General features: G+C 53.3%; 1 protein-coding gene across 1 annotated transcript in view; it reads left to right on the forward strand.

Annotated features, from left to right (window-relative positions):
• Positions 1-3,753: 3,753 nt before the first annotated feature.
• The window catches only part of ETS1 (ETS proto-oncogene 1, transcription factor), a 76,309-nt gene continuing 58,351 nt past the window's right edge, over positions 3,754-21,711 (forward strand). Inside the window, exons 1-3 of the mRNA XM_032133708.1 lie at positions 3,754-3,856; positions 10,615-10,697; positions 13,198-13,342. Of these exons, the coding sequence (XP_031989599.1) occupies positions 10,626-10,697; positions 13,198-13,342 (217 nt within the window). The 5' untranslated portion in view covers positions 3,754-3,856; positions 10,615-10,625. The remainder of the gene's footprint in view (positions 3,857-10,614; positions 10,698-13,197; positions 13,343-21,711) is intronic.

Below are 21,711 nucleotides of genomic sequence, written 5' to 3' on the forward strand. Positions count from 1 at the left end.
CCTGGCCTTGGACATTTCCAGAGATGGCCACAGCTGCTCTGGGCACCCTCACAGGGAGGAAAATGTTGTTATTGGTGTGATTTTGGGTTTTCTCACCTCTGTACACATCCATGTATTTTTATCCATGTGGATGGAGATGAAAACTGAATTTTTCCCCACCTCGTTTCTCACCCAATCCTGACACCTTCAGATGTTTCCTGTTTAAAGCCCATTTTTACACGGATCTGGTCTCCCTTAGAAAAGTGGGATAAACCATGGATGAGCCAGTTTATCACAATTATCTTGGTCGACATGGAGGAGATCCACGTGCAGCAGCTCCCAGCCTAAAGAGCATCACCAAAGTCACTTGTGGGGCAGTTTAAGTATTCAGGATGTTCCCGTACACCCCAAACTTTTCTGTTTTAGTGCATATCCTTCACATCCAAGGTGATGGACATCCAAGATCTGAGCTCCTGTCTGATCCAAGGGTAGAAAAAGCTCCTTCTCCTGCTTTGGAGGGCAGAAATTTCCCCTTAGCTCGGGCATTCAGTGTCCTTGGGCTCCATCCAGGCAGGAATTCATCGGGGTTGGTCCAGAGGGATGAGCTCTGGTGCTGTCCCCATTGGCTTTTGAGGCCAGGCAGCTCCAGAGGGTGCCAGCACCTGGATCCCAGATGTGCCCAGCTCTGGGACCACTGAACATCTGGGCACAGGCTGTGAGCCACGCCTGGGTTCTGAGGAGCGGCAGAGGGAATGTTGGGGCAGCCTGGGCAGACCTGCCATGGATTTCCAGGCGCAGGCAGCTCCTGGTCCAGCTGTGTCACCTTCTCCCAGGGCAAACACCGGGAAGGTTCCTCCGACTCAGGAATCCCCATTTTTCTCCCTGGGGTAACACCAAAAGCAGGGATTCTGGTGCTCAGGATCCTTTTGTTGGTTCCTGCTCTGTTCCCAGAGTCAGATGGAAATGATGATCCGTGAAGGGCTCTGGAAGCTCCTTACCTGCAGCTTCTCCCCCTCAGTGGTTTGTGATCCACAGGCAGGAGCACAGGGATCTCTCCCTGGGGAGGAACCCGGGGGCTGTGAGGGAGTGGAACTGGGGTAGGTGACAGCCGGTGACACTCAGGACTGGGCTGAATTCTGCCCGAATGATCCTTTCTCACTGCCCAGCTCCAGCAGACAAACCAGGGCCGTCTCCAGCTGCAGCCACCTCCCAGTGATGCTGCTCTGAGCTCTCATCCCAAATGCTGACAAGGATTTCTGAGGTTATTGGGAAAGGGGCTGTTTCTGCCGACACCAATGTCCTGCACCTCTCAGCAGGAGCCTGAGTGCCCCCAAATTGAAGCAGAACCCGTGAAACATCCCCAAGACATCTCGGATTTGGTGAAACCATCAATAAGCCCTGTGGGGAAACATGAAGGGATTGCTTTATTTTTTATGAGCACAGAGCAAACCCAAAGCAGCTGCCATGGAAAGTGCAATGACTTTATGATCAATTCCATGAGCTGCCCGAAATTTAACCCAACTTTTTTGTTGCGAGCTGAAGCAACTGGTTTCGGGTGACTGATGTGACAGCAGCAACCCCGAAACCAGGCAACCACGTGGAACCTGGGGATCTTCACGGTCCCTTCTCACCCAAAGCATTCCATGACTCCGTGATTCCATTGCCACGCTCCCAGCCGGCTGCACAGCCGCTCCTCAGAGCTGTTAATGTCTGGATTGCTGCATCCCAACACCCTCCTGAGCGGAGCATCCAGGGAAGGACATCTTGCTCGCAGCTGCCAGCGGGGTTATCCCGGGAAGAGTTGCCCGGATAAAAATTGATTGCTGAACACATTCCACTCCCTCGGAGCTCAGATGTGACAGAGCCTTTGTAGCAAAGCCCAGGAGGCTGGAAACCTTCCTGGGGAGATGGAACCCTGTAAATCATTTCCTGTGTTAAAACAGCTACAAGAAGGAGCCGTGCCTGGCGAGGCCAGCAGGTAACGGATTTGGGCCACCTGGAGCTGTGTGTTCCTAAATTCAGGGCTAAAGGAGAGATTAATTCATTTTCTGGGAGCTCCTGGAGGACCTGGGAATAGTTTTATGTGCATAAATAATGTGGCTTTTTTGCTATTTGTCACTTTGTGCATTTCAGCAACCTCCTGGGCTGGGAGAGCAGGGCAGGAGGGACCTTTGTCCTGTGAGCACTCGTTCGGCACAGCTGATTTCTGCGGGGAACATTTGGCAGCAGGAGATGCCACAGGAGCCCTGTGCAGGCAGAAATTCCCCACGTGGGAGCAAACTCAGGCTTGGTTTGCACTTTGCAAATGTCCACTGTGCTGAGAGTGCTCAAAACACACAGAGGTGTGCTGGGAAAGGGAATCTCCGGGAATTATTCCTCTCCTCACACGGATCCTGCAGCAGTGGCAGTGCTCAGACGTACAGGCTGCTTTGCTTTTTGGTGAGGGTGCTGCCAAATTCCCTGGAAATCAACCCCTCCTGCAGATGCTCTGCAAGCAGAACTTTATGGTGTCGGTGCAGGGAGGCAGTGGGGGCTGAGCCCCCCGGCTGGGGGCTCTTTGTTGCTGTTGGGATCTCCAGGGAAAATCCCAGCAGCCGCTCCCAGGCTCCCATTTTGCCAAAATGTCCTGGAGCAGCACACACGGAACCCTTGGTGCCTGGGCTTTGCTCCAGGGCTGCTCATGGAGACAACGGGATGGGATCCGTGCTGGAGCCGGGCAGGATTTCCAGCCGGGAGCCCTCTCCTGGAGGAAAACGCGGCTCTGCTGCCTGGAGAGCGAGACAGGGAGAGGCGGGATGGACACGTCCTCCTGCATCCGGGATTTGGGGGTGCCACTGGCGTTTGGAGGGCCCTGGCCAGGCTGTGAATGAGACAGGGCAAAGACCCTGAGAGAGACAACCCCAGATCCTGCTCTTCCAGAGCCTCTGGATAATGCACAGGGGCGTTAACGGAGTGAGACCACTGCCGGCTGTGTTTCTGCCCCACTCCCTTGTCCTGGCCGGCCGGGAATGTGCTCTCCTGCCCTTCTCCTGTGTGGAGAGGCCCCGGACACCTTCAGCACCTGCCTTGGGACCGGGCTTTGGGGAGATGTGGGTGGGGACCATCCCCCCCGCCAGAGCTGATCCAGTGGCTCCCAGTGCTGCCCGAGCAAATCCCTCTCCGGCTCCTCATGGAAGGAGGATTCCTTCAGCCTTTAGGGTTTTGAAAGCAAGCAGCGGCCACCAGGGCGCTTTTCTGGTTCCAGAGGAACATGCCAGGGGTTTGCAGCAGGCTGGATCCTTCCCGGGGCAGGGGGAAGGCAGGAAGCAGAGCAGAGAGCCCTGGGACACCACGGGAGCAGGGAAGGAGAGGTGCCAGGACCCGTCAGGAGGAAGGGATTTCTGCCATGAGGCACCTCCGGGCACGGGCGGCAGCTGGGCTGGGATTTGGGGACCAGGGCTGCACAAGCCTCACCTGGCCGTGCTCTGCGAGCCTTTGCTTCGGTCCCTGGGCAGGAATAAACTCCACTCACGGGACTTGGGGGGCTGGAGCCTCGGATGGATTTCTAGGACACGGCACCCCAAGGCCACCCCACAGCGGGGCCGGCAGGACGCTGCTGTCCCCATCCCCACCTCCAAGCAGCCGCTGTTTTGCTTTCCCAGCGCCGTGACATCGGCCAGAGGTGGCTCTTTCCTGGCTGGCGGCGTTCGCAGCGCCCTGGGCGCGGGGCTGACCACTCCCCCTCCCTTTGAATAGGCAGCCCTGCCTCGAACACTATGGTATTTCCATCCTCCCCGGCTCCGGCGCGGAGAGCACCAGGTAGTTGGGAGGAGAGCGGACACAAGTGTGGGAAGCCGTGGAGGATACAAAGCTTTTCTCTGGGTCCTTCAGCTGAGCCGTAAGTGGCAGGGGGAGAGGCTCTGCGAACTCGTTCGGGGGTTGGAGGTACCTGGGAACATTTTCAGGACACCTCAGATTTGGTTTGTGGGGATTTACTTTTCCTCTCTCCATTTCCAGTCTCTCCCAGTGATAGATTTGTGTGTTTGCTGCTGCAGGATCTTCTCGAAATGTCTGGGGTGATGTTTCCCTTTAAAAATCTTTATAGATATATATTTATATATTTGGTACATAATTTTATATGGACATTCAGGAGAACATTATTATTTTCCTCACGGAGGTGGAAGGCTGTGCACTGGCATTAGTACAGTGAATTAAATTTGCAGTTCCTTTTCTGTTTTGAGTTGTAATTTGGTTTTGGTGTAATCAGGTTTGGTTTTGCTGGGAGGGAGGGGAGATCCAAAGTGCCTGAGGTCGGACAGACAGCCCCGGGGCTGATTCCTGCTTTGCAGGGATGATTGGAAGGATTTGCTGTGGCCCCTCCACGTGTTTTCCATGGCAATGGCCAGAGTGGCTAAAGGGCCCAGAGTGCCACAGGTGCCAGCGTGGGCCTGTGGGAGAAGCTGGAGTGTGACAGCTGCAGGGATGTGCTGCCGAGCCGCTGCCATTCCTTGGGAAGAGCAGAATCCTGTCCCCCGGCCCAGGCAGTGGGAATTGTGAGTCCCTGAGGGCCCAGGCCAGGCCTTCCCCCTTTCCCATTAGTCTGTAAATCATTGCTTTGCATGTGGCCACTCACTCGGCGTTAGAGCCACCATCAGCCTCCCATCCTGCGCTGTCAGCCGACACCTTGGGGGCTGCGGGCTGGGGCTGGGCCCTTTCCTGCTGCAGCCCATTCTCACTGCCTCCCATCCCGCTGGGTTTGCAGCTTTCTCCTGCCTGCCGTGTCGATAATTTTCTGGCAAACCGGATTTTTTGGGGCATTTTCTCCTTGCCCAGGGGCTGGGAGTGTGTGGAAGCCTGAGGTGCTTTTTGTACCCCAACACTGGGATGTGTGTGTGTGTCCCTTGTCCTCAGAGCTTTGGGGGGGACCGTGTGCCCCTCTGGATCAGAAAATTCTTTCCCATCTGGCAAGGTGAGGGACAAAGAAACACGAGGTAACCCCAGCTGCCACAATGGTTTGGAGCCCCGTGGAAGAGCGGGGCTCAGTGGGGTTTTCAGAGCGAGCTTGGGCAGGCTGGTCCAGCTGTCCTGCTGAAGGTCCCACAGGGATCCCGGAGCACCACACGGACTCCCAGCTGGGCTGTCCATCCTTGTGCCACGGGAGAGGCTGGGCTCTGCGGGATGGGTCAGGTCCTGCCCTGCGGCAGGGATCCCTCTCTGACACTGATCCCGTTCTTTCCCCCTTTGCTCTGCCCCAGCTGAGGGCCTGGCCTGTGGCATGGTGCTGTGAGTCCACTGCTTCACGGAGGCAAATTCGCGAGTGAAATAACAGCTGCCCTCATTAACCCTCCCTTCTCATCCTCCCGCAGTTGCCAGTGGCTGCCGTGGGCCGGGGCAGAGCAGGGTGATTTAATGGCAACAGCTCTGGCACCCCACCTAAACCCTAATCCCACCTGAACCCAGCTGTGCATCTGCTGGGGCTGCTGATGGGGCATTATTTTAGCTTAATTAGCAGCTGAGCAATGGATGAAGGAGCAGAGAGCAGGAAAATGTAGAGAAAAAGCAGTTTACTACAGGCACGGAGGGCGAGGGCTCTGCGAGTCTGGGCCAAGCTTTAACCACCCTGGCACTCTCCCACGGCCGCTGTCACCCATCCCAGCCAGAGTCTGTCCAGCCAAACGGGAAGGCTCTTGAGATCCCATCATATCTCCCTCGGATCTGGCAGGCCCCGGGGGAGGGAAGAGCCAGGGATGCGCTGACAGGCGGCCCCTGCCCCATCCTTTGCGGCAAGCGCGAATCCCCCGGCAATCAGCGCCCTGCGGCTCAGACAGTGGCCCGGGGGCTCACATCCTCGGCCTCGCCCCCTCACTTTCCCTGGGTGACCTCATCCCGGCCCTTTAACCTCCCGCAGTATTTACAGGGTGCAGGAGGGCCACTGCTACTCTATTTACCACTGCTACTCCATTGTTTACCGCAGCACCACTCAGTGCCCCGCCCGCCTTCCCTTCGGGAAACCGGGTGTGAACGCTCGAAAGTTATAAAATCATAAGAAATGTGGGATTTAGTGCGGCCAACCTGATAAAAGGCATGGTCGTAAGTAAATAAAGCCCATTCCTGTCCACTGCTCCGCTGCTGCCTTAGGGATGCTCCTTTTGTCCGAGGGGCTGATGAATGGGAGGAGGTTTCTAAGATGCCAACAGATCAGCAGCCCGTCCTTTGCCTGGAACGGAGCTGGCGGGCAGCCTGGAAAGTGCCCGGATCCCAAGGGTTAAAGCCTGGCGGAAGGATGTCATTTCCACCGGCCCTTTGCCCCACCCCCTCAAAGATGATAAATTAGTGCTGGATGCAAAAATGAAGTGGTTATCACTGAGCAGCTCTGGGTCAGAGGGTGGGGGTGTGGCAGGGGCTGCTGCAGGCTTTTAAAGCCTTGATTCACCTTCTCGAAGCCAGAAATACTTTAATGGGGTGGCTGATGCTGCCGCATCCTCCTGGCTTCCCATCTGACCCCATGGAAATTTCTCGGTTTATTGGGATGGAGGAAAGCACCTGAGTAGTGTTTGGTGGCTGTTCCTGGCGTGACACCTTCCCTGGGTGCCCAGCTGGGGCTGAGGGATGTGGGACAGAGCTGAGCGTGGTCCTGCAGCTCAGAACCTGGGGAACAGTCTGAGCCTCAGGACTTCGCATCAGAGCCATGGATGGAGCATTAAAGTGGGAATCAGAGATGGGACTTGATTGGCCGCTGGGAAGCCACTGTGGCATCGCTCGACTTCCCTCCTCCTATCCTTAAAACAGCATAAAACTCAGACGTTACATGGAAATACTGTAAAGTGTCTTCATATAGCCAACAGACAGAGTTCACTTTATTCTAATATTCGTTTTTAACTCCTTCCCAACTTCTGCAGGGGGGTTGTGTGTTAATCATGAGCACAAACAACTTTTCCCTTTTTAAACCAAGCTTGGTAATTGACTTAAAATTTAAAAAAACCCCCGACCTTGTAAAAGAGGAGGGATGGATGTTGAAATGAAATTAAAATTTTAATTTAGTTTAGAAGTGACCCAGGAGTGTAATAGCTTTGGCTGGTACTTGGTCAAGTCCCAGAATGAATGCTGCTTCTCCCACACATATTTTCACAATAGGATAGGAATAATAAGAGCAAACAATAAGGCTGAAGTCAAACTGTTAAGTCATTAAGGATTTTACCAAATGTTTCTGATTCCCCTCTATTTATTAACAGCTCTCAGGGAGCTGTGGCTCTGGATTATCTTGATGTAAATCTGCAGTGATTTCCTCAGTCTCAGCCAAGTTACCTGTCCCGGAGAGCTCCAGCCTGGAACGGAGCTCAGCTGAGCTCCCTGACAGCATCCAGGGGAGGAGAGGAACTCTTTAGGCTCTTATTAGAGGAAGCTGCGGAGAAGCAAAATATCGCTCAGCCATCAGGGAAACTTGCTGACAGTGGGAGATGTTTTGGGCTGTGAAGTAGTTTCCTCCGGGAAGTGGTGGAAGTTCTGTTAAAATTAGCCTGGACAAAGCACAGCAGAGCTCTGTCTCTGCTGGCTCTGCCTCCTCTTCTGCCTCCTCTGCTCGCTTTTCCAGAGCACAATTATCCCATGCACAGGATCTGCTCACCTGCCTTCTCCAGCAGGGTGTGTCACCTACTTGGGTGCCATCCCTGCCCATGGTGGGGGGTTGGAACGGTCCCTTCTGGGATTCCTTCATCGGGGATTCCATGATTCCAGGTCTTTTTCACGGCCTCAGGCCTGTGTTTCTCTGTCCTGTAACCGCTGTCACCCACAAAACCTGCATCAGGTCGGGGGACTGGTTTCATTTGCTTTTAACCAGGACTTGTCTTGAACCCACAGAGATGGGGATGCAAATTGCTGCGGAGCTTTGTGTTATGTTTCTGCCCCTCTCTTGTGCTTTTTAACAGCTCAGCTTGGAGGGGAAGAGAAACCAGAAAGCAAAGAGGCTCTAAATGTCTTGGAGCTGCTGTCTAGAGATGATAATTCACCTCTTGCGGGCTGGGGAGGGGTTGCTCTGCAGCTCTGGTTAAATCCTATTGCTATTCCTTGTTGCAGGAAGCCTGTCCCGGCTGTCAGGACGGGTTTGGTGCTGCTGCTGCCAGTGCTCACACGCAGCCTCGAGCAGCAGCGTGCGGTGCCTTGCTGGAAGGTTCAGCCTGAGAAAGATGCAAACGACACCCAGTGAGGCATGAACGCGGCTCTCGAGAGCTGCTGCGCGTGAGGTGCCTCGATCAAAGGGGAAAAAACCCCAAACCAAGCCCCAGCTGCCGCTGCACGAGCTGCAAAGCAGAGAGCAGGGCTGCTCGCGGGGACTGCTGTTTGACTGCTCTTGGGGCTGTGGCTCCTCACTCTGGGACACGTGGGTGTCACTGCGGCAGGTGAACAGCCCCCAGCTCTCTCTGGCTCCGTTTCACCCTGTCTTGCTCTGTTTGGCAGCATCAACCTTTGCTTTAGGGCAAGGTCAGCCCGCGTTTGCCTGAGATGGTTTCTGTGCGCTGAAGGTTGGGGCCGGGTGTGCGATGGGCTGGGATCGAGCACCTTGCCCTGCATTAGGGGATGCCCTTCACACCGGGGATGTTCCGCCCTGGAAGTGCTCAGGGCCAGGTTGGACAGGGCTCAGAGCACCCTGGTGTCCTGGAAGGTGTCCCTGCCGCGTGGACCAGGATGAGCTTTAAGGTCCCTTCGAACCCAAATGTTCTGGGACTGCTCAGGTTGCAGCGATGGGCTCCACACACCATCCTCGTCTCGCCCAGCTGCAGCTGCCCCAGCTGCAGGGAGATTTAAGCCAAGGCGTTTTAACGCCTCGTTAGGGCAGGCTGGCAGGGCGTGCACAGATGCTGAGATTAGTTAAGGCTTCTGAGCCACACTAACTCGGCTCGGTGTGGTTTTGGGTACAGCACAGACAGAAACAGGCTCGTTGTTCTTCCACCGCGCAGGGGTAGTTTTCAGTCTTGTGAATTAAAAAAGAGAAGTTTGAAAAAAAAAAAAAATCCTGCTGGTGTTAGAGGCAGAGTAAGTAATAACCAGCAGGAAATGATGATGATAATTTAATACCGTGCACATGCAGGTGGTTTGTGTTGGGCCATTACTCACAGGGCGCGGGGGAGATGCTCTGAGGGTCCCTGTTTGCTGAGGTGCTGAGTGAGGCACAGCCAGAGCAGCTCTGCCCTTCCCTGGGGGTGGAGAACTGCAGCGAGCTCCGACAGCAGCAAAGCTCCAGGGAAGGAGCAGAGGAAAGGCTGGGAGAGGGTCCCAGGGCCTCCAGGAGATGGTCAAGGGTCCAGCGTAGAAGTGGAGGCTGGAGGTGACGTGGTTGTGCTGAGAAGAGCTGAGCACAAAACGTGGGGAGCAGCTGAGGGAGCTGGAGGGGGGCACAGCCTGGAGAAAGGAGGCTCAGGGAGACCCGCTGGCTCTGCACCATTCCCTGACAGGTGGGGGCAGCCGGGGGGAGTTCAGCCTGTTCTCCCAGGGAACAAGTGATAGGAGTAAAGGAAACAGCCTCAGGTTGCACCAAGGGAGGTTTAGGTTGGCTATCAGGAAAATTTCTTCACTCAAGCACTGGCACAGCTGCCCAGGGCATGGTGCAGTCACCTTCCCTGGAAGTGTTCCAAAAATGCATCAAGTGGCACTCGGGATAGGGTGGGCCTGGCAGCTCCAGGTTAAGGGCTGGACCTGAAGGTTCTGGGATTTTGTTGTAAGATAACTCAGACCGGTGTTTGCTCCTGCAGCACTCACAGCCCAGGGCTCTGCAGGAATCCAGAGGTGCTCCCGAGGAGCCAGAGCTGTCCTCGGGGAGGTTAAAGCAGCTTCTCCTCATCACCAGGCTGGGAACAGCCATTCCCCTGGCTCCACGCCCCATCCTGCCCAGCCCAGGCTATTCCCCTTCCCTCTTTCCTCCCAGCACCTTGGAGTCGAATCCCTCAAAGCACAGACAGTGCATTCCCTGTGTTTTCCGTGGGCACTGCAAGGAGAGAGGGAAAACATCCACACCTCTGATAACAGAGCCACATTGCAGCTCCTCCACCTCAGCCACACAAATGGCTTCATTGGTGATTAAAAATCCCAGCTAATGAGCAGCTCTGGCAGGAGGATTTGCTCAGGAGAGTAAATCCCGTGTGAGGAATGCCGTGTGGGACTGCAAGGGAGACATTCAGCGAGGGAAGCCTAAGCTCATGGAAAACAGAGGATGTGTTGTGAAACAGCAAAGTTCTTTGTGCGACAGGCTGGGCCTGACAAAGCTTTCACAGGAAAGGTGTTGATCTCAACAACAAACTGCTTTTTTTTTTTTTTTTTTTTCCTCTCTCAAAAGAAAAAAATTGGCAATGATTTCCCACCGATTCTCCAGCAAAGGAAATATGATCTCATCTTCCCTCAGAGCAGCTCCCTCACTTGCAGGTGATAACTCATTCCCCATTGTCAGGCCCTCCCCTGGTTCCACTCCTGCATCTGGGTGCTGCATTGTTGATACAACCCCTCTAATCACAATATTTCCTATTAATCCGGGTATTTTTCCTCTTAACTTTTCCAGCCTAAACTCGCTAAGGTGCTCCAAGGTTTATACAGCTGTGGGAAGCACAGGCTTAGTGGGGCTGTCAGTTTTTATGGCATGGAATCTAATGCCCCTCTCCATTGCTGCAGGCACCTCCAAGATGATGAGTTATTACATGGACACGGCCATCGGCAACGCAGCTCCTTATCCTTTGGCTCGGCCTGGGATGATGGTAAGGAACGGACAGGACAACGGGGAACGGCCTTGCACTGCACAAGGGTGGGCAGGGATTAGATTTTAGTCAGAAATTCTCCCCTGGGAGGGTGGGCAGGCCCTGGCACAGGGTGCCCAGAGCAGCTGTGGCTGCCCCTGGATCCCTGGCAGTACCCAAGGCCAGGTTGGATGGGGCTTGGAGCCACCTGGGATAGTGGGAGGTGTCCCTGCCCATGGCAGGAATGAGACAGTCTCTAAGTTCCCTTCCAATCCAAATCATTCCATGACTCTATAAAAGACAGGAGTTGGGGTTGGTTTCCTACCCCAGCAGTTTTCTCTCAGGTTGCTGTGATTTCTCCAGCCCTGACCCAGCTCGGTGCCATCTCGTGAGTCCCTTTAGGGAGTCCAGAGAAGTCCTGAATTCCAAGCGTTTACCCAGAGCTTCTCTGCCCCTCTGGAGCCTGCAAACCTCCCCTGGAAATGGGATCCTGCATCGGATTTCCTGCGCTTGTGTTGGGAGGATTGTCAGGGGAAGCATTGTCCCGGTGCCTGCTCCCCCTGCGGCCCTTCACCTGGGATCAGCACGGAGCAGGGCAGCGTTTGGGAAAGGTTCCCGTGGTTTTCTGGGGTTTTGGGAGCACTCCGGTGCTCCCTCTCCCGAGCCGGCTCTGCCCTGTTTGCAGCTGATGGGTGGTTGCGTATAATAAAGGTTGGGGTGTGATTCTGGGACAGGCTGGGCAGGGATTTCAGCCTTTTTTAGGAAAATCAGATCCATATTTAGGGAAATCTGATCCATGTTTAAATCAATCAGACCTATATTTAGAGAAATCAGACCTCTATTTAGAGAAATGATATTTGTAGTTGTTTTTCCAAAGAACTGCTGAGCGTTAGAGGTCAGATAAACCCTGGGCTGACACAGAACATGTGCTAAGAGCCAACATTTTCCCCAAATTGGGAAGAAAAGCCCACCCTGAGCCGTAAAATATTCCCAAGGCAGCTGCACAGCTTTCCTTTGAATGGTTCCGAGCAAACATTTGGCTTTTAAATATTGATTGGCCATCAAGGAAATCTATTCCCCCGCAGGGAAATGGTAACAATGATAAAAAATTCAAACTTCCTGCATTTATTTATAGGTACGTGCATGGTATTGTCCTCTCCTAGGGAGACAAACACTTAAATGCAATGTATTTATTATATGCTATATATATGTATATATGTCTGTGTACATGGTAAATATATATATTGTGTATAGATATTATTATTACTTTTATATAATAGATATTATTATATAATATAATGTAAATATATGTAATATATAATGTGTAAATATATATAATGTCTATTATATAATATATAATAGATATAAAATACGCAATACATATAATATAATATAGATATTATAAAAATAATCAATACAGTGTGCACATATATATACACACAATATATACACAAATATATAAGTATAAAATAAATAGGTGTGTACAAAATAAAATGAAAATTACATCCTGGGATCATTTATTAAAGTTTTTTTTTTTCCCCAACCTAAACAAATCTATGTTTCTAAGTACCTCTCTGTCTGATGAATATATTTTCTTTATAAAGTATAAATCTAGCTTCATATACAATAAAAATAAATGTGTAATTTCTATTGAGTTATGAGCTAGGATTGCATAGGTGTGGGGGTATAAATGCTTATGTCACACATAATCAGTACAAATATAATGTGTTGGGTGTTAACATATAATAATGCAGTATATTATGTAATGTACAGGTAATTATATTATCTAGAAATTATGTTATACATTATATTATTTATGTAAATTATGTTTAAATATTATATAAATATTTAATTAATAGAATTAAAATATATTTATGTATCTATTCAATTTATATAATTTATATTAAAATTGTGTTATATATTCTATGAATTCTACAAATTATACATTGTATTATATAAATTATATATATATATACATTTCATAGGAGGTGTATATCTCACACACCCATGTGTGCATACCACATGTATATACATGTCTGTGGACACAACAATAAAACCAATATAAACTTAAATAACCCAAATATAAAGGATATAATCCCAAATAAAATCCCTACGAATAGGAAGAAGAACATAAATACGACAGCTGGGACCAGGCTCTCCCCCAGTGCCTGGACAGGGCTGTGGTTCTGCACCCCCTGGTGACCCCCCCCCACATTTTGGGGGGGTTTTGGGATCTCCTGCTGCTAAAAAATGACATTCCCAGCGGGGGGGGCGGAACAAACTCTGCCACAGAGGGTGTCCCCTAACCCCGAAATCCTGCCGAGCTCAGCCCCACTCCGACCTTCACTTTTCTCCTCATATTGGTTTAAAAAAGGCCCCTTTTGGCCCCGTCCCAACACCCCTCAGCCGCACAAGCTGGGATCTCCCAGAGCAGGACTTGCTGCCTGATTTTGGGGGAAGCCCCACTGCCCCCTGCACATTTCGGGATCCTGCCCCCCTGACCGTTCCCTTCTCCTTCCAGAAACAAGGAGTCCCTGGTCCCTGCGAGGATCCCTGGGTGACGTGCGGCTTCCAGGCCTCCTGCTGCCAGCCCAGGCCGTGCTGCCCGCTGTGGGATGAACCCGCCACGCAGGAGGTGCCCACGGGGCTGGAGCACTATGGCACAGGTAGGACACGGGGGTGGCACGGGTGGGACACGGGGGTGGCACCTTCCCTGTGCTGGGGGGCTCGGAGCAGCCTCAGCTGGGAAAATGAGCCTGAATCCCCACCAGGCTCTGTTTGTTGTGTGTCCCCCTGGTCTCCTTCCAGATTTGCTTCCTGTCCCAGTCCTGCTCTCATTTATTGGGGATTTTGTCCTTAGTGCCTCCCTCAGGCACAGCATTGCCAGGCTTGATGGTGTCAAGGGTCTCCCTTCGTGAAGATTGGCCCAGAAAGCAGAAAAAACCCTTAAATATATTTTTTGTATCTATTGTCCTCCAATTGAAATGATGCTGAAGGGTGGGAGCTTCCTTCTTCCCTGCTATGGTGTGGGAGACCTCCTCTCCTCTTCCTGCTGTGCGTTTTGCTGGGTTTTGGAATTTTGAAGTCCTGGGTGCATCTCCCTTGCATTTAGGGGCAGCAGCCCTGCCTGCTGCTCCCTGGGGTGTCCAGGATGATCCCATGGGCAGGGTGGACCTGCCAAGCTGCTGGTGGCATCCTCTGCATTTCTCCTGGCATTTGCAGGACTGATGTCCTGGCTCCTGGTGAGTGACTTTGGGAAGTGGCATCCATGGAGGTTTACAAGGAAATGGGGATGCCCAAATTTCCTTTCCGCTCTGGTGGAAATTTTGGGTCTCTTGTAACTCAGTGACTTGCACTGGCACAGGGTGCCCAGAGCAGCTGTGGCTGCCCCAGCCCTGGAAGAGTCCAAGGTTGGGACACTTGGAGCAACCTGGGGTAGTGGAAGGTGTCCCTGCCCTTGGCAGGGGGTGGCACTGGATGGGCTTTAAGGTCTCTTTCAACCCAGTTCTGGGATTTTATGATTCCTTGGGAGGGTGGTGGTCACCAGAGCCAGAGGTGAGGGGCCAGGCTGGGCCATCAGCTAAAGCAATCCCCAACCTGGCGTAGGGAATGTGCTCCCAGCCTGGCCTAGGGAATGTGTTCCCAGCCTGGCCTAGCTGATGTCTCCTCCCACACATCTCTAGTTTGGAAGTTGTTACAAAAGCACCGCTGTCTGGTTCTTGCCCCACGTGTGTTTCAACACATGAATTTTCATGCTGAGCTTGTGCTTTGGGCTGTTTCTTGTGGTGTGGAAGGTGGGGTGGAATGAGATGAGCTTTAAGGTCCCATCCAAGGTCCCAGACCATCCTGGTATTCCAGGATTCTTGTAGGAGCAGATGGTCTCTGGCCTGGGGTGGGTGAGGAGGGAGCAGCCCAGGGCTCAGGTACCCCCAGCACAGCCTGGTCACAGAACCAAGAGAAAGAGCTCAGGTTGCACAAAGGTGACCTTTGCCAAGGGCCAAGATGAAGTTTATGTTTCACTTCAGTCCCACGTAAGCCTGTCCTGAAGGGCTCAAACCCCGTGCCAGATTTCCTGTGGCATATGCTGCTCTCCTGGGACCAGTTCCTGCTCATCAGTGGTGCTTGTTGGCCCCTGGGGGGGAAAAGCCCTGGTGCTCAGAGCTTTCTGCAGCTGAAGAGTTCAGCAGAACCAGCCACTGCTGCGGTCAAATGTACAGTCTGAAATCTCTCCTTGGCAAAGGTTCAGGCATTTGAGTTTTTTCCTTTCTCCTTTGGTGAGCACTTGAGTGTGAGCAGGAGATGGACACACGGAGCTGTGCCTGTGGCCGGAGCAAAGCCCCTCTGCTATTCCCAGGCGTCCTTATTCCAGCTATTTGCTCAACTCCTGTGGGTGACCTCTCTCAGCATGATGTCAGCTCTGCTCTGATGAAATCTGCCCTGGCAGCATTTGGATTTGCTCAAACATTTTGCAAGTCTGTGCCTGGAAAGTTGTTTTAGGGTTTTTTTCCCCAACCGTCTCCCGTTCTCTGTGGAAGTGCTCTCTCCGAGGACCAACATATCTGCAGCCCAGCGCCTCCTCACCCCACACTGGCTCTGGGAGCTTGCTTGATACAGAGGCTGGAGCTTGCCTCCAACCTCAGTGAAGCCAGGGAAAGAAATCCAAGCTGTTGCTGTCTTCCACAGGTTTTGATCCAGCTTTTAGTGAGTTGGGATGAGCAGGACAAGCCCCCGGTTCTCTTGCAATACCTAAGAATTACTTTTCAGTTCTTCCTGTTGCCATGCAAGGTGCTCTTTCTCTGATTTGTTTTTTAGTGTTGCTGGTTCTTCAGTCTAGAGCAGTTTCTAATTTTAAACGAGAGGAAACTCTCATTTGTATATGGGGCCAGGAACAGCCTTTCATTTCTCCTTTGTGTCTCGGCAGCACATGAAAACCATTTGTCATCTATTCTTCTGCTGCACCAGAGGCTATTTTGGTTTTCATGGTCTTGATGTTGGTGAAAGAAACAAGTCAACAAGGAAAATGCAAGTGTGAATATATCCTCCTGCAATAGAAACCCACAACATTTCGAAGAGTTTGAGGACTGCTTGCGTTTAGGGAAGATGCTTTGCCTTTGAAGTTTGGGCAAGTTTATTTACACTGTGCTTGAAGCTGATAAGATTATTCTGTGATATGGATAAAGGAAAGCCTGGTGTGGATTTAGCTCATAGATAAAGCAAGAAGGGATGGAGTTTTTCTGGCTTTAAAAAGCCGACATTTGAAAGCGGGCTGGAGTCAGTTTCATTTGTTAGCTCGTGCCACAATGTGTGGTGCACATGTTGGGGATGTCACTGCCCAGGGATCGCCACAGCGAGGGGAAGGCCCAGCCCAGAGGTGGCAGAACAAAGCCACCCAGAGGGGAGTTGCCGGCTGCCCAGGGACAGGAGCTTTGCTCCCTGCACACGTGGCATCAGGACTGTAAGGGCACCATGGCTGCTCCATCTCCACCCACCTGCAGGTGCCCTGTGCCTGCCCAGAGCGTTGCTGGAAGGATGCTGAAAGCCACACTTGGCACCGTATGGCGAATCCATAAAGAAATACGATCCTAATATTCCTCCACGGGAGTATTTTTTGGATGATACAAAGTTAGGTGTAAAACTGGAGTGGAAGGAAAGATTTGACATTGGAATTATCAAATTGTTGTGGGGCTCTGAGCAACCTGACCGAGGGGGTGGCGTCCTGCCCGCGGTGCAGGGGTTGGAATGAGATGATCCTTGAGGTCCCTTCCTGCCCAAACCACTCCGGGATTCTGTGATTCCATTCCAGTTCCAGCATGGACACAGTGCTGGCTGTGCTGCCTTTAGGAGCCAAGGCCACTTGAACAGCCCCTTCCACTCAGAGCGGGTTTGTTTTCCTTACTGATAGGGGAGATAAAACTGTTGTTAATGGCAAGTGAGGGATGGAACGACTCCGACTGCAGCGGGAGAACTTTCTACAACTGTTGTGCTGAATTACCATCCTTGGACCGACGGTATTCCCAGCCTTTTGGATACTTCTGGAGCATTTGGGGGAGTGCTCCTGCCTTCACTGAGAAGTGAATCACAGAATCCCCAAATGGGTTGGGTTGGAAGGAGCTTTAAGGATCATCTCATTCCAACCCCCTGCTACAGGCAGGGACACCTTCCACCAGAGCAGGTTGCTTTAAGCCTGGCCTTGAACAGTTCCAGGGATCTTCTGGAGAGCAAAAAGCAGAGCTGGTGCTTCATGGGCATCAAGTCCCTGCAGCCTGGGCTGCTCTGGTGTTGTGCTGGTTTGGGCAGGAGAGCCAAGCAAGCCCTCGCAGCTGGAGAAACTCCTGGGTGTGCTCTGACCCCACACAAAGCAGGGCTGGATGCTCCCTGTGCCCCCACCCTGCTGACCCTGTGATCCTCCTTCCAGCCCAGCTCCCAGCCCAGGGTCTCACGGGGCCGCCCGCCTCCGTGGCAAACCCTCCCAGCTTTTCCCCACGTGTCCCCCTCCTTTGCCTGCTCTTCTCCCGGTGGAGAACCCCGCAGGAAAGTGCTTTCTGTGAGCGCTTTCTGGGCCATCTTCCAGGCCCACGCTCAGAGGAAGGGGGCTTGGAGAGGAGGAGGAGAAGGGGGGAAGGTAAAGCTGACCAGGCTCAGCCCGATGGCTTCTCCAGCTGCAGAGCATTTTCCAAGCGCAGCTTTTTCTTTTTTTTTTTTTAAATCTGCTATTTTTTTTTCATGTCCTTTTATCCTATTTTTAACTGTGGCCTCCTTCCTTTTCTCAGCCTCCTCCAACACTTCCCCCTCCCCTGTGCTGCGCTGCCTCCCCCGCACGCTCTCGCGGAGATGAATGGGCGCCTTCTCACAGGGCACGCACAGCTGCTGCTCCCGCCTGCAGGACAGCCAGGCTCATCCCTGGAGCAGCCAGGCTCATCCCTGGAGCAGCCAGGCTCATCCCTGGAGCAGCCAGGCTCTTCCCTGGGCCAGCCAGGCTCTTCCCTGGGCCAGCCAGGCTCTTCCCTGAAGCAGCCAGGCTCTTCCCTGGGCCAGCCAGGCTCTTCCCTGGAGCAGCCAGGCTCATCCCTCGGCCAGCCAGGCTCTTCCCTGGGCCAGCCAGGCTCATCCCTGGAGCAGCCAGGCTCTCCTCACCCTCTTTAACAAACCGGGAGCAGCCAAGGGGGATGTGGAGGAAGGTGAAGGGAAGCAGGACGGGGGAAGATCGGGGTGAGCCCCCACGGGGAGGGATGCCCTGGATGGGAATTCATTCCGTGGCTCGGACAAAGCCCTGCACAAAACCCTGCCCCTTCCCAACCTGCTGCAGCATTCCCTGACCCACAGCTCTCCCCGGCTCGGGGGCTGAGTGAGGCTTCTGGGCTCTGTTGTCACCCTCTGGCCGCTGAGGTGGCACAGCCTCTCTGTGTCCGGAGCTGCTTCGGTTCTGGCTGGAATGGGGGTTTCTTTCACTTTTCCTCTGTGGACCTCGAGGGGTTCCATTGGCTCCAGGTAAAGGCCAGTCGCAGCTGCTGTGCTGGGACACTCTGGGCTGCTGAAGGACACAGATCGTTTTCTCTGTTAAGTGCACTTTCCAGTCTGTTGGCGGAGAGAAGAGATCCTTCTGTGCCTTGGGAATGAATTGCAGGGCTGTGGGATGCTGGGGGTGTGTTCGAATCTCCTGGGAAGGATGAGCAGTCCCTGCTTTGGGAGCTGGAGTGCTGGTTCCTGTGAATCCTGTTGTTTCCCAGCTGAGGAAAACACACACAGGCGATCCCGTGGCACTCAGTGATGCTGGGACCTGCTGCAGCTCAGCACTTGGAGAGGATTTTTTGCACTGAGGCAACAGAATGCCAAAAATCCAGGCTTTCGCTTTTCCATTGGTTTCCTGCCTGACTCTGGAAAATTCTCTGTGTCACCTCTCCAAGCCAAAACCCCGGGGAGCTCCCTGTGCCTTGGTCATCAGCAGAGAATGAGCTCAGAGCTCTTTTCCCACTTGAGCTGCAGACTGGAGTCAGCTGGGGATGAGGGATCATGCTCGGAGCAGGGTGTTGGTCCCCGGATGAGGCTGGGGGAAAGCTGGAACGTTGGTATGTGGGTTTTGGAAGAAGCCTGGAGATTTGCTGGGGTTCTCAGGTGTAACAGAGGGGTGGGAGCTCAGCAAGAGGCAAAACTCAAGTTTGGGAACTGCAAAAAGGAGCAGTGGCACCGAGAGCTCCCATCTGGGAAAGGGATAACGGGATGTGGAGTCTGGAGCAAGGGGACTGAGACACAGCCTGTCCAGGGCTTCCCTGATGCCTTGAGGATGCCTGCAGGAGAGGTCTCGTTTTGGGGTGCCCTGGGAGCAGGACTGACCCCTCTGTAGGGATGGAGCGAGCTGTGGGTGTACCTGTTTGGTTTCCCAGAGGAGGAAACCATCCTACACCTCCAAACGCTTCAGACAGGCCACACAAAGCAGAACTGAAGCGGGTGGGGGGACGGTGTATGAGCTTTCCCAAGAAAATTCCTCACAACTGTGACCTGTGGGGACACTGGGCAGCAGAGCACCCTCTCCAGAGCAGCACTCAGCACTTAGGGGGGCTTTGCTGGGCTGGGGAGGAGCAGGGAGGGCAGCAGAAGTGAGGAGAGAGATTTGGAAGAGGCTTCTCAGGGAAGCGGGGGAATCCCTGTCCCTTGGAGTGTTCAAAAAATGTGTAAATGTGGCTCTGGGGGCCACAGTTCAGTGGTGGGCCTGGCGGTGCTGGGGGAATGGTTGAGCTGCCTGATCTTAGAGGGTTCCTTCACCCTTTAGGATGCTCTGATTGTGTTTTCTCCCAGGACGGACAATGGGCTGTGGGGAGCAGGGAATCCGGGACCCTGCAAACAGCCTGATCCTTTTAGCTGCTGGCAGCTTGGAGCACCTCTCTCCCCCTCCAGATGTTCCCTGTGTTTATGGCTGCTGGAGCAAGAGCCTGAACTCTCTCATTAATGCGTTTCTCTCTTCCTCACATCGAAGCCAGAAGTCTCAGCTCCGAGGCTGCAGCTGGGAAGGAGCTGGGGTGAGGGGTGGGAGAGGGGAGGGAGGTGTGCACCAGCCTCCCGTCCCACTCAGCTCCCCCTCCGCTTCCCTCCCCCCGAATCCTCCCAAAATACACATGCCCCGCAAAAAGAAAAACACTGGCAGATTTTTTATTTCAGAAAGTAAACACTTAGGCCATGGGGGTCTGGAGGTTATGGGAAAAGAGGAAACCATTGGGCTAATCAGGCCGGGACACACTTCCCCTGCTGAAATAAAGCAGAAATCGCTGCCTCGCGGGGCGCCGCCGTGGTTAACCCTGGGGCTGCCAGTGCCATCCATGGAGTGTTTTCCCTCAATCCCTGGGATTCGGTGCCCCGTGGTTAACCCTGGGGCTGCCAGTGCCATCCATGGAGCGTTTTCCCTCAATCCCTGGGATTTGGTGCCCCGTGGTTAACCCTGGGGCTGCCAGTGCCATCCATGGAGTGTTTTCCCTCAATCCCTGGGATTTGGTACCCCGTGGTTAACCCCAGTGCTGCCAGTGCCATGGAGCTCTGGGAGCCTGGACCCTGCCCGCTCATTTTCCTTCAATCCCTGGGATTTGGGTGCTCATGGTCAACCCTGGAGCCACCAGTGCCATCCATGGAGCGTTTTCACTCAGTCCCTAGGGTTTTTGGGGGGTCATGGTTAACCCTGAGGCTGCCAGTGCCATGGAGCTCTGGGAGCCCAGACCTGCCCACTCATTTTCCCTCAGTCCCTGGGATTCGGTGCCCGTGGTTAACCCCTGTGCTGCCAGTGCCATCCATGGAGCGTTTTCCCTCAATCCCTGGGATTCGGTGTCCGTGGTTAACCCTGGGGCTGCAGAGCTCTGGGAGCCCAGACCTGCCCACACGTTTTCCCTCAATCCCAGTTTTGTGACCAGGGCGCGGGGTGGAAGGGGAGCCAGCGCTCCGCAGCAGTCCTGTGGCCCTTTGGGAATGAGCCATTGGGAATTTTGAGTAGGAAATGAATTTTTTTCTCTGGTTTATGAGCCATCCTATAGAATTTCATCGTTATTCTTGCCTGAGAACTCTGCCTTGCTGCAAAGCTCTGCAGAGAGGAAATCTCTCTCTGCTTGGATCAGCGGGATTTCGGCAATTTCTGCAGAGCTTTGAAAGGTTTTCAGAAAGCTCCTTTTTCCCATCCTTGCCAGATTTGCATGAGGTGTATGAATGATTAGATTGTGGATTCTTTGCTCACAAACCCTCCAGGGAGGGATCCTTCCTGCTCTCTTTTACTCCTGTGTCTGTAGAGCACATGGAATATGGGATCTGGCTGGGAGATGGGAGACCCTTGGTGCTCCCACAGGACGAGGAATGGTCAGCCCAGGTGTGAGGGAGCCCAGGGGCCTTTGTGCCAACTTAAAGAGGTCTCAGTTATCCTTCTCTGAGCCTGGCCTTGGACTTCCCAGCTCCTTTCCCATCCTGAGCTGAGCACTAGGAATGGATGCCACTGCCAGGTCTCACAGCTTTTGCAGCTCTGTCTTTTTGGAAAGGCTGGATCTCTAAGCAGGAATGTTTGTAAGTGAAGAGCAGAGCCTGGGGGAAGGTTCCACCAGACCTTGTCCCAGGGATTGCTGACTCCCTTTGCCCCCTGCCAGGCTGGGATTGTCAGAGAACCCGAAGAGGTTTTGCACCCAGGAACCCCAAATCTTATCCTGATGCCCACACTGCTGCAGTCCCTGAGGGAATTCCCTGAGCTGTCCCACAAGCCTGGAATCGCTGAGCAAGACCCAGAAGCCAAAGCCAGCACGGAACAATCGCGAGCCAAGGGAAAGTGATCTTTCCATCAGAGCCGGGGAAGGTTTTCCCTCAGCCCTGGGGGTGGTGAAAGGTGCCGTCACCGGTTCCTTGAGCCATCAGCCCCGCTCTTGCGACATTCCCACCAGGAGGCAAATCCCAGATAGCCTCGATAGGGGAGCTGCAGACCTGCCGGGTCCCACCCTGCTATCTCAAGAATGCATTTGAACAGGAGCTGTTTCTGCAGCCTCTGGAGGTCAGGACTTCAGATGGAAATCAAGCTCCA

The sequence above is a fragment of the Corvus moneduloides genome, chromosome 25, assembly GCF_009650955.1.
Source record: "Corvus moneduloides isolate bCorMon1 chromosome 25, bCorMon1.pri, whole genome shotgun sequence".
Classification (NCBI taxonomy): Eukaryota; Metazoa; Chordata; class Aves; order Passeriformes; family Corvidae; genus Corvus; species Corvus moneduloides.